Here is a 12,274-nt window from a genome sequence, read left to right on the forward strand (position 1 = left end):
TGAATTGGAATCCTATAAAGATACTTTAGCTTTCACTCATTGTAAAGTAATAATATCAAACAAGGTACTTATATTCAAGATACACTGTAATAATATCAAACAAGGTACTTATATTCAAGATACACTGTAATAATATCAAACAAGGTACTTGTATTCAAGATACACTGTAATAATATCAAACAAGGTACTTGTATTCATGATACACTGTTACAATATCGAAGAAGGTACTAACATTTATGATACACTGTTATAATATCAAACAAGATACTTATATTCATGATACACTGTAATAATATCAAACAAGGTACTTATATTCATAATACACGGTAATAATATCAAACAAGGTACTGATATTCATGATACACTGTATTAATATCAAACAAGGTACTGATATTCATGATACACTGTAACAATATCAAACTTATAGGTACGCACTAATATATACGATACATTCTTATAATATCGAGAAAGGTAATAATATACTTAAATATAATTTAATAATACAATAAAATACGAGGCGAGTGTGTTAGATGAGATCTCAAAGCTTGATTATCCTCCCAACCTGGTTGTTCTCCTCCATGATGGTGTACTACCCCAGGATGTCGATCTAGGAAAAAGTAAAGGTATAACTTACACAAAATACAATTGAAACTATGAAAATCTTCCTATAGTTGTGTATTTCATCACGATAAAGATGGTTTTCTATGTCAATTTCAATTTCTATTAATCTTTTAAAAAGCATAAAAGAGAATTTGTCTAAAACAGCTTCTCTCTGTTTACTTGTAAACTTGTAATTTGAAAAATGGTTTTTGAAATCATTAAAAGTCGTCTTTATTGTATCGAAATAATTGCCTCCATTGTATCATAATATTTATTTAGATTTTCGTCGGTTGATAATGGTATCAAGATGCTCCTCTTTGTTTATCTATTGGTTAGTAAACCAAATTATAGAGTCTAACAGAGGCATTAAAGAAACAACTGTAAAGGGAGTGTTCAGATATTTAGCTAGAATCATAAATTCTACCGCTTTAATCTGTTCCGCGAAAAAAAATGAAAAAATTTCGCGAAAAATAAAAGGGGAAAATTGGGGGAGAAAAATTCGAAAATTTTGCGAAAAAAATACCGAAGAGAAATTATTATTTATGCTGAGCTCTCAGAACAGAGAATTCAGCAAGTTTTTTTGCGCAATTGATTGTTGCAGCTACAAGTAAAACACTTAAGGTATTCGCGGAATTTCTCGAAAACAATTCTCGCGAAATTTTGCATCATTTTTGCATTAGTTCTATTAATTCTAAAAAGGTTTTCTTTACATATTATGATACCGATCTATTACTACATAATGTAAATTCGCATTAACTTAAACCTAATCTTATTTTTCGTTAGCCGTCCCTTTGGATTCTCCTTTTCAATTCTTAACCCTTGCACTAAATGCATATTGCATATTTCTTTTAATTTATGAGTCTGCCATCTAAAAATATGAATACACATTGCGCAAGCATTTGTAAACTACAGTTGATGCACTAATATCCATATTTCCATCTAACTATAACTCCAACTCCATCTATCCATATCTTTACATATCCATATCCCCATATATGCATAACTTTATCTATCCATTTTTCATCTATCCATATTTATGCAAATACCAATTAACAGCTAACAGACTGTTTAGTTTACCATGAAATTACCCAAATATGTGACTCTAGCAGACAAAACTTCTGGGGATAACAGTTTTGATAATAAGGATCAGCGTACATAATCGAAAAAGTCATTTTCAAAGACGATATCTAAATCAACTCACATGTTTATTGGGACACTCTGTACTATTTATATACATATATATGTTTTCAGGGACCAATTTAAGATTGTGTATCGTGGAATATGGTCAACCTACCACTCTGATGTTATTTATGATAGAGACCAGGGAGACCAGGGAGACCAGGGACAAACTTTAATGAATTTCCTGACTTGCTGAACTGCACCGCCTCTAGTTCAAATTTGAATCACTGAATTAAATCCTTCCTGAGGACAAATTTAAAGAATTTAAACAGCGTCGTTGTACCGCCAAAACAGGTTCCAACTGAACGCCGGCTCAAATCTTGAAACACAAAATATAATTTCAAGTGTTTAAGCCGCGTCTAAAGTTTGAGAAACGCGGCTTAAATTCATAATATCCGGCCTCTGAATCTTTAACTTTAAATCTATGGTTCACATTTGAACCGGCAGTTGATAGTTCAGCTACTTAGCTCAAGTTCATTAAATGTAGTCACAGGGAGACAAGGGAGGCCGTGGAACTGGGGAACCAGATTCTTTCTTTAATCAAATTATCAGGTTTTATGTTTATTGCTTAAAATCACAAATTTTTTTCTGTTGGATTTGATCATAAATAATGCATGTATTATTTAACCAATTAAAGGGATATTTTCTTAAACATTTTCTTGAAAAACAGAATATCCGTAATACAGAAAACAGAATATCCGTAATACAGAAAACAGAATATCCGTAATACAGAAAACAGAATATCCGTAATACAGAAAACAAAATATCCGTAATACAGAAAACAGAAATATCCGTAATACAGAAAACAGAATATCCATAATACAGAAAACAGAAATATCCGTAATACAGAAAACAGAATATCCGTAATACAGAAAACAGAATATCCGTAATACAGAAAACAGAATATCCGTAAAACAGAAAAAAGGATATCCGTAATACAGAAAACGACATTTCTCAACATTGATAATTGAGAATGTGTTAGTTCCCTATTCTTTGTTAGATATTTTCATTGATAAATGGTGTGATAATAGAATACTACTTTATTCATCGTAGGATTGGATACAATAATAAGTATTTATTGTAGGAATGGATAAAATAATAAGTATTTATTGTAGGATTGGATAAAATAATGAGTATTTATTGTAGGATTGGATACAATAATAGGTATTTATTGTAGGATTGGATACAATAATAAGTATTTATTATAGGATTGGATACAATAATGAGTACTTATTGTAGGATTGGATACAATAATATATTTATTTATAGGATTAGATACAATAATAAGTATTTCTTGTAAAATTGAATACAATTATAAGTATTTATTTTAGGATTGGATACAATTATGAGTATTTATTGTAGGATTGGATACAATAATAAGTATTAATTATAGGATTGGATACAATAATAGGTATTTATTATAGGATTGGATACAATAATAAATATTTATTATAGGATTGGATAAAATAATGAGTATTTATTGTAGGAATAGATACAATAATAAGTATTTATTGTAGGATTGGATACAATAATGAGTATTTATTGTAGGATTGGATACAATAATAAGTATTTATTGTAGGATTGGGTACAATAATGAGTACTTATTATAGGATTGGGTACAATAATAAGTATTTATTGAAGTATTGGATACAATAATGAGTTTTTATTGTAGGATTGAATACAATAATAAGTATTTATTGTAGGATTGGATACAATAATAAGTATTTATTGTAGGATTGAATACAATACTAAGTATTCATTGTAGGATTGGATACAATAATAAGTATTTATTCTAGGATTGGATATAATAATGAGTATTTATTATAGGATTCGATACAATAATAAGTATTTATTGTAGGATTGGATACAATAATGAGTATGTATAATATTTTAGGATTGAATACAATAATAAGTATTTATTGTAGGATTGGGTACAATAATAAGTACTTATTGTAGGATTGAATACAATAATAAGTATTTATTGTAGGGTTGGATACAATAATAAGTATTTATTGTAGGATTGGATACAACAATAAGAATTTATTGTAGGATTGGATACAATAATGAGTATTTATTGTAGGATTGGATACAATAATGAGTATTTATTGTAGGATTGAATACAATAATAAGTATTTATTGTAGGATTGGGTACAAAAATAAGTACTTATTGTAGGATTGGATACAATAATAAGTATTTATTGTAGGATTGGATACAATAATAAGTATTTATTGTAGGATTGGTTACAATTATGAGTACTTATTATAGGATTGGGTACAATAACGAGTATCCCTACTTCTTGTATGACAGTGTGTCTGGTGAAGTAAATCTGACCCAGAGGGAGGGGTATTCTCTTCAAGCATTTATAGGTCAGCTTATAACACTGTTAGAAGAAAACTATAATTTTTTCTTTCAAATTTTGAACCAAAAATACGTAATCTCGTGATTTATTTAAACAACGGGGTAGAGAGTTTTGTTGAAGCAGGTAAATCTTGCTGCAATTTTATACTTCTGTCAATTCTAACATGCACAGGGTGTCCCTTACCGCGTTTTGCCATTTATTGTCTGTATATGTACTTACAAATCAGGACAGGGGTTTTCAGTGATTTAAGTTCAACGAAACATGTCAGTTCCATAATTTAATACTAAATAAAAAAATAAAAAAATTACATGGCAGACATATAACGTGAATCCTAGATATATGAATACATAGCAAGAGTTTTTAATAATGTCGTATCAAATGCCGCGGAAAAATATTAATATATCAATTGCGTTCATATTTCAGGGCTATTTTAAAGTCATTTTTCCGCGGCATTTAATCTTAGATGTGTAATACGACATTTAAAAAAACTCTTGCTAGGTATTCATATCTCTGGGATTCACTGAATATAGCAAAAATTGAGTTTACTAAAAATATATCAGAGTAAAAGATTTTTTAATGAAATAAACTGCAAAAAGTTTAATATATCTAAAATAGTACATGGAAGAAAACATTCAAAATTATTTACCAACTATCATGTTTCGTGGGACACCCTGTATCTTCTATTTCTTAGTTTTTCAAAATTTCAAAAATAGAATTTTGTTAGAGGCAAAATTTTGAAAATTCGATCATCCATAAACCTTTTCTGGGGTCACGAGGTCCCACAAAAAAAAACTTGGAACCAAACAGAAGGAAAATTTGGACTTTTACTTTTTCCGAAAATGTCGGTTTCTACGGATGTTTTTTTTTCAGTGCAGCAGCAGTTCCGAAAATATCGATATTAAATTGAATATAATAAAAAATGGATTGCAATTTTGGGTCAAATCATCATATGTAGAATCTGTTGATAAACTTTGACATTTTAGCCAATTATAAGCCATAGTGCGCGAAAGGAAAATTTGCTATTTTTTCAAATAATGGTATTTTGGGTAGACAGACTACAGTAGAAACAGGGTTAAGATTCATATTAAACATTTTTCGTAACATAAGAGAATAGAACAACTGTTTAGTTTGGGTTCTGCATGAATAAAACCCGCATGTAGAGATTACCATACTGTGACACCTTTGCCCAAAATTGAATATAGTACCGTTGAACGAAACTCGAGAGTTTCCTTTTTGGGGTCTAAGCATTTGTGTAAATTTTGATTTAAGAGATTCGAAAAAAATGAGAATATGAAGAAACTAAATAAAAAAATAGACCAATTGATATCCACAGAACCGCCTAACCCCATTCCTGAAACCCGGGTTCCAAAACTAGTTTTTATAACGATACTCTGTCTTAAGTTTTGAAGAGTTCAATTCTCAGTGTACGCCACATACATGACCAATCTATTTACTGTTTTATCTATGGATACATGACCAATCTATATACTGTTTTATCTATGGAAACATGACCAATCTATATACTGTTTTATCTATGGATACATGACCAATCATGTTTTGTTTAAAATGTACACTGTACAGTGTACATCCATCTATTTATTTACAATTCTTATTCGCTTATAATGGGTCAACCAATCAAAACAACCAACTCTGGTTAGGCGGGTCCAAACTACATAGTAAATTGTGATTTTTTATTTGTATTATCTCGTGCTTTGTAGTTTAATAAAAATTTGAAATGAAATGAAACTTTACATTGGTTGTTTATGGAAGCTAAAACTGATTTATAAAAATAATTATATCATTGCTTTTATTAAGGTTGGTTATAAACAGGTTGATATTGGAGTTGCTGGTATAATCTGTACACCTGAACGGTAAACATTGGACTCATAGATTAATAACAATACAGAGAGAACATTAGATGTCGTCTTTTCAAGATTTAAGGGTTTTTCGTTTACAATGACCCTGAGAAGAATACCGTGTTGAATGACAAGTCAGAGAGAGAGCCTGTTCTAACTTCTTTGGGCTTCTGCCTCAGGATTGTTGTGAACGAAAAAACCCTAAATTTTGAAAAGACGACATCTATTGTTCTATCTGTATTGTTATTAATCTAAGATTGGACTATATCTTTTCTAGTTTTAGATACAGTGCATACGATATCAGATTGGATTGTCTCCTTACTTTAACGCTAACATACGCAAAAGTACTTAAAAAACTCGTATTTTCTCATTAATTTTTTATTTCAGCCTTATGGAACTTTTTTTTATGTGAAGATGAGTGAAAGCAAAGCACACCACATCATTTTTTTCGTTCGACCACAAATGATTTCCAAATTCACCTTTTATTCGTTCGAACCACACCACGCCATGTTGGTTATAATGGCTGAAAATATGTTTTTTTATTAAGGACATTTTATGAAGGTAAAATAGATGCACAAAACAATTCATGGACATTTTTTTTTCAAGCAAATCAAAACCAATTGCTTTGTTCCCTGCCAAAAATTATAATTTTTAGTTGTATAGATTCTAAAACTGCCCATCCTAAAATTTGCGGTTTAGGAGTAAAATAAGAAAACAACAGAAAAGTGCGTGGTCCGGACGAACAATAGGTGTGGTCCGGACGAACAATAGGTGGGGTCCGGACGAAAATTAGGCGTGGTCCGGACGAACAATAGGTGTGGTCCGAACGAAAATTAGGTGTGGTCCGAACGAACAATAAGTGTGGTCCGGACGAAAATTAGGTATGGTCCGGACGAAAATTAGGTGTGGTCTGAACGAAAATTATGTGTGGTCCGGACAAAAGTTAGGCGTGGTCCGGACGAACAATAGTTGTGGTCCGGACCAAAATTAGGTATGGTCCGAACGAACAATAAGTGTGGTCCGGACGAAAATTAGGTATGGTCCGGACGAAAATTAGGTGTGGTCCGGACGAAAATTATTTGTGGGCCGGACGAAAGTTAGGCGTGGTCCGGGCGAAAATTAGGTGTGGTCCGGACGAAAGTTAGGCTTGGTCCGGACGAAAGTTAGACATGGTCCGGACGAAAATTAGGCGTGGTCCGGACAAAAGTTTGGTGTGGTCCGGACGAAAATTTGGTGTGGTCCGGACGAAAATTAGGCGTGGTCCGGACGAAAATTTGGTGTAGTCCGGAAGTCCAATAGATGTGACAAATATATTTTCCGTTCTTTGATAAATTGGGATTAAATACAGTTTTATTTTCAAACTAAATTTTAAACAAAGTTCGAGTTGAATAACACACTGCTTAAATTGACATTTTGAGAAGAAGTCCACTACTACAGTAATAACCAGTAAACTCTGTGATAGGAAGACGATTTTTGATTTTATTAATTTATGACTTTAATTTATCCAATATGCATGGGATACAGTAATTGTTCAGTGTAAGCAGACCCATTTCACATTATTTGAAATTTAATAAGTGGTTAGTAAAACTATTTGCTTTGTAATATCATATATAAAGTCGTCTTCCTATTTCAGAGTTTTCTGGTTATCAACTTATCACTACATATATATACTCTTTACCTTTTAGTTAATAAATGTATTTAGCAGCCATGACAATAGTACAAAAAATGTATTCAAGTTATGTTAAAAGGAATATCTGGTGATCTTTATATTTTTTATGCTGATTACAAGGGAAATTGGTTTCAAAACTAACACTTAGCGCATTTCTAACATTAAGTGGATAACTTTATACAGGGTTACACACAAAAGGATGAGACCGTAAAGACGACAGAAAACTCTTAAATTATGTTTTGAATACTTATATTATGTATGTAGTACTTAATAAAATATATTCCAAACTATAGTGTTTTCCCTGTGGTGTATATATCACATCTTTCTTTGTTCAGACTAAGTTTTGTTGGATATATGAATGCCTTGATTTTGCCTAATTTCCGGGGTTGGATTACAAAGGTATAAACTTTAAAAGAAAACTGAATTTTTTTCAGATTCATTCCATTTTCGGACTCGCCTTTCAAAAATAAAAGCTATTTTAAAGTTTAAAAATATGTTTCAGTATCCAGAGAAAAAATCTCCTTCTGGAAACATTATAATGGTAAACTTTCATTTATTTTTATTATCAAAAGAACTTTTTGTAATTTTTCATTCTAAAAAAGATATTTGACTCCTACACTTGGATGCTAATTCTCATAAGGTAAATGGTTTGTAAAAAAATTAATTTAAAGAATCTAAAAATAATTGATGTTTTTTAATTTATAGCTTAATAGTAGCTAGCCTTGTTATGTTACTTATTTCATACGTGCTGAGAGCTATGGGCTTTAAAAAGGTTAGTTCTCCCATAAAGTAATCTTTGCTTTCAGAATATCATTTTTAATACATTTTTGAGATTCATGAGGACACTATGCAAAAAATTATAATTCTATCAATCTACTAATGCGTAATTTCGACCGGGAAGAAGTGGGCATTAGTTACTCAAGAATCTATGTAAGAAAGTCCCGGAAAATAAAGNATAATATGGGGGCTGCCAATAAAGTCTCAGGAAAAAAGTCCTGAAGAAAATAAATCCGAGGAAAAGAAAAACCTAGAAAAAAAGTCCTAAGTCTCGGGAAATTTGAACTCAGTAATTTAAGTCTGCGGGACTTTCTTCATATTCTCAATTTTTTCGAATCTCTTAAATCAAAATCTACACAAATGTTAAGACCCCCAAGAAGGAAACTTGGGAGTTTCGTTCAACGATACTCTTTTAAATTTCGAGCTCTGACAGTTAAATATAGCATATTTCTTATTTCAATGGAGAACCTTTCTATATTTTTTTTCATACTCCTTAAGTTTAGGTAACCGCCAAAAAAGTCCTTGGAAAAAAGTTTCCGGAAAAAAGTCCGAAAATTTCACACTAAAAAAGTCCTGTGGAAAAAAGTCCTTTTATTAAAAAGTCTCCGGGAAAAAGAAAACTCGGGAGTTTTGTCCAACGATACTCTTTTAAATTTCGGGCTCAGAGCCCAAAACTTAAGACTGGGTATCGTTATGAAAACCAGTTTTGAAACCCGGGTTTCACGAATGGGGTTTAGGCAGTTTTGTGGATATCAATATTTTTGTTACATGAAATATTGTTTTATTTAGTTTCTTCATATTCTCCATTTTTTTCGAATCTCTTTAATTAAAATCTACAAAAATACTAAGACCCCAAAAAAGTAACTCGGGAGTTTTGTTCAACGATACTCTTTTAAATTTCGGGCTCAGTGGTATATGTACAGAGATATTTTTAGACCATTTATAGACACCGTCCAACTCATATCACGAAACCTCGATTTCAAGAGGAAGTAGGGTTCAAACAGTACACATACTGCAGGGTTTGTTTTCAATTACTAAATACCAAGGATAATTGGTCTGTATACAGTTAATACAGTATAGTATATACTACGTAATTGCCGTGTCTCATGTTCATTGAACTATTTAGAGTCATAATTTTCTGGTTCTAACTCTATTTATATAGTTTGCTCGTCTGTTTGTTTGTCCGTTTGTATCCAATTAACGTCAAAACCTAGCTGAACCGACCAAGCCCAACATTTGTGAGGCAACTCACATGGCCCAAGGGAAAGTCTAAAACTAGTAAAAAATTTATGCGAAAAAAACGTCGAAATTTTTTTTTTATTTACCATTTTAAAGCCTAGTTTTTATAAACTCTTATTTATATGGTTCATTTAATCCCATCCTGATCAAATACGGAAGGGGATGAACTATAGTGAAATATTTGTGAATATATAATTGTAGAACTAAATGCGTATTTAATGTATGTCAACTAATAAGTTTTAACTTTTAATGTTTTAACATTGCTTTCTATGTCTAATATTGTGTTAAAATTTCCGGTTTACGAAATGGAAACTGGAAATTTTACGGTTTCCATTCCTTAAACCAGAAAATTTCCGGTTTACGTAACATAAACCGTAAACATTCCGGTTTCCATTTGATCCGGAATTATCCCGGAATTCCGGTTTACGCAACAAATTTCCGGATCTTCCATTTCCAAAATGGAAATTATTCCTGGAAAAATGGAAACCCTAACTGAACCTCTAACAATATTTTCTCTCTGGGTTTATCGGACAAATCACTTTAAAAATGGAGAATTTATTAAAATTACGTCCTATTATTAATGATTTTTATAGCTGGACAACGTGTTGGTTGTTCTGATGCCTTTCTCTTTACTAAATGCTGAAGCTATGCCAGATTGGTTTTTAGATTCTAATAAACGAGGTAATATCTTAGATACTTTCCCTTTGGATCTATCCCAAGTGGCAACTTCCCAAATGTGCAACTTACCAAGCCGCAACTTCCCAAGTCTGTCCTATAGCCAAGGCTCTCGGACCCCTCCCTCCTAGCCTGTTCTAGCTGCACTGCTCGTCCCCCCACTGCAGCCTGCGGCACCTCAGCAAGCCTAACCAAACCTTTGGAAAGTTGCCGCTTGGGATATTGCACATTTGGGAAGATGCCACTGGGAAAGTTGCCCTGAGGAAAATGCCTTTGGGAAAGTCCCAAAGGGCAGAGCCACAAAGTTATCAATAAAAAGAGCCAAGCACTCTTAAAAAAGTGAACTTTAATGTTTTCTTGACTTTAATATATTCTGTTTATTTTTTCTTATTATAGATTGGGGGGAGAGGGGTGGGGGGAGGAGTTTGAACTCTAAATTAAATGGTTAGGGTGCAAAGGAGGATTTGAAAAAAGTTTAAAATTATGTCGGAAAATGTTCAAAAATCATTATTTTTACTTTTGACAAATATTAACATGTGACACAGGTCAGTACACTCATTTTATCAAGGGCTTTCAAAATTTATAAATTTTAGCCCTGTAGCTTAATTAATAAAAAGTTATCAAGCATTTCTGATGTGCCACTGACTGTCCTCCTTCCTACCCTGTAATAAATACTGTGTAACACTTTATCTGTAAATTGTAAATAGCTATGTAAAACCCATATCATGATTTATCTAAACTGCACACTGCACAGTAAATAACTACGTAACATGATTAGCTTAATTACGTTTTATATATATCGACGTAAAACTTGTAAAAACGTCTATTAGTCAATTAACATTACCTTGTAACATAGAAACCCCAAAATATATTTAGTTGGAATAGACTTCGCTTTGATTACTGTGGGAGAAGTAATTGTTCCTCGTTTAGCGTACAAGTTTATGAGATCGTGCCCAGTGGTTTGGCATTGATAGAATATTTGTGATCATGCCTAGTGTTTGGCATTTATAGTCTCTGAGATCATGCCCAGTGGTTTGGCATTTATAGAACAGTTGAGATTGTGACCAGTGTTTGGCATTGATAGTCTCTGAGATCGTGCCCAGTGGTTTGGCATTGATAGAACAGTTGAGATCATGTCTAGTGTTTGGCATTGATAGAACAGTTGAGATCATGACCAATGTTTGGCATTGATAGAACAGTTGAGATTGTGCCCAGTGGTTTGGCATTGATAGAACAGTTGAGATTATGCCCAGTGGTTTGGCATTGGTAGTATAGTCAAGTTTACGAGATCATGTCCGCTTTGACATTGAAATCTCAAGATCATGCCCAATATTTGGCAGAGATATTGTTTACAAGATCGTGTCCATGTTTGACATTGGTAGTAAAGTGAGTTTGAGTTGAACCTGGATAGATATTGGTCTGAAAGACTTTTATGGATAGGGTATTTACTCCAACCCTATGTATAAAAAAATGGCAAAATTTGTTAATAACTATGTTTAAAAAGTGAAGAAGTTTAAGCGTTCTAATGTAAGCCGTTTTTAAGTTATTTAGAAGAACCACTGGGGTGGGAGAATGGGTGGAAAACTCCCCCCCCCCTCAACCGTGATAGGGTTTAATTGAAATCTCCATTTTTGTAGTTTATTCGGGAAGTATTTTTCTGCTAACTTGGGCTTTAGCATCAACAATCCTAACTTTTGGGTTTTCAAGTATACTCAGGTATATTTCAAGTATACTCAGGTATATTTCAAGTATAATCAGGTATATTTCAAGTATACACAGGTATATTTCAAGTATACTCAGGTATATTTCAAGTATACTCAGGTATATTTCAAATATAATCAGGTATATTTCAAGTGTACACAGGTATATTTCAATATTACTCAGGTATATTTCAAGTATACACAAGTATATTTCAAGTA

General features: G+C 32.2%; 1 protein-coding gene across 1 annotated transcript in view; it reads left to right on the forward strand.

The window, feature by feature from the left end:
- LOC111711987 (uncharacterized) overlaps positions 1–12,274 on the forward strand; it is a 30,859-nt gene that overhangs the window by 7,638 nt on the left and 10,947 nt on the right. The window contains exons 2-8 of the mRNA XM_023486489.1: positions 5,955–6,010; positions 8,000–8,063; positions 8,167–8,205; positions 8,267–8,304; positions 8,370–8,436; positions 10,274–10,361; positions 11,993–12,071. Of these exons, the coding sequence (XP_023342257.1) occupies positions 5,955–6,010; positions 8,000–8,063; positions 8,167–8,205; positions 8,267–8,304; positions 8,370–8,436; positions 10,274–10,361; positions 11,993–12,071 (431 nt within the window). The remainder of the gene's footprint in view (positions 1–5,954; positions 6,011–7,999; positions 8,064–8,166; positions 8,206–8,266; positions 8,305–8,369; positions 8,437–10,273; positions 10,362–11,992; positions 12,072–12,274) is intronic.

Source organism: Eurytemora carolleeae, unplaced genomic scaffold (assembly GCF_000591075.1).
Source record: "Eurytemora carolleeae unplaced genomic scaffold, Eaff_2.0 scaffold1219, whole genome shotgun sequence".
In the NCBI taxonomy this organism is placed as follows: domain Eukaryota; kingdom Metazoa; phylum Arthropoda; class Copepoda; order Calanoida; family Temoridae; genus Eurytemora; species Eurytemora carolleeae.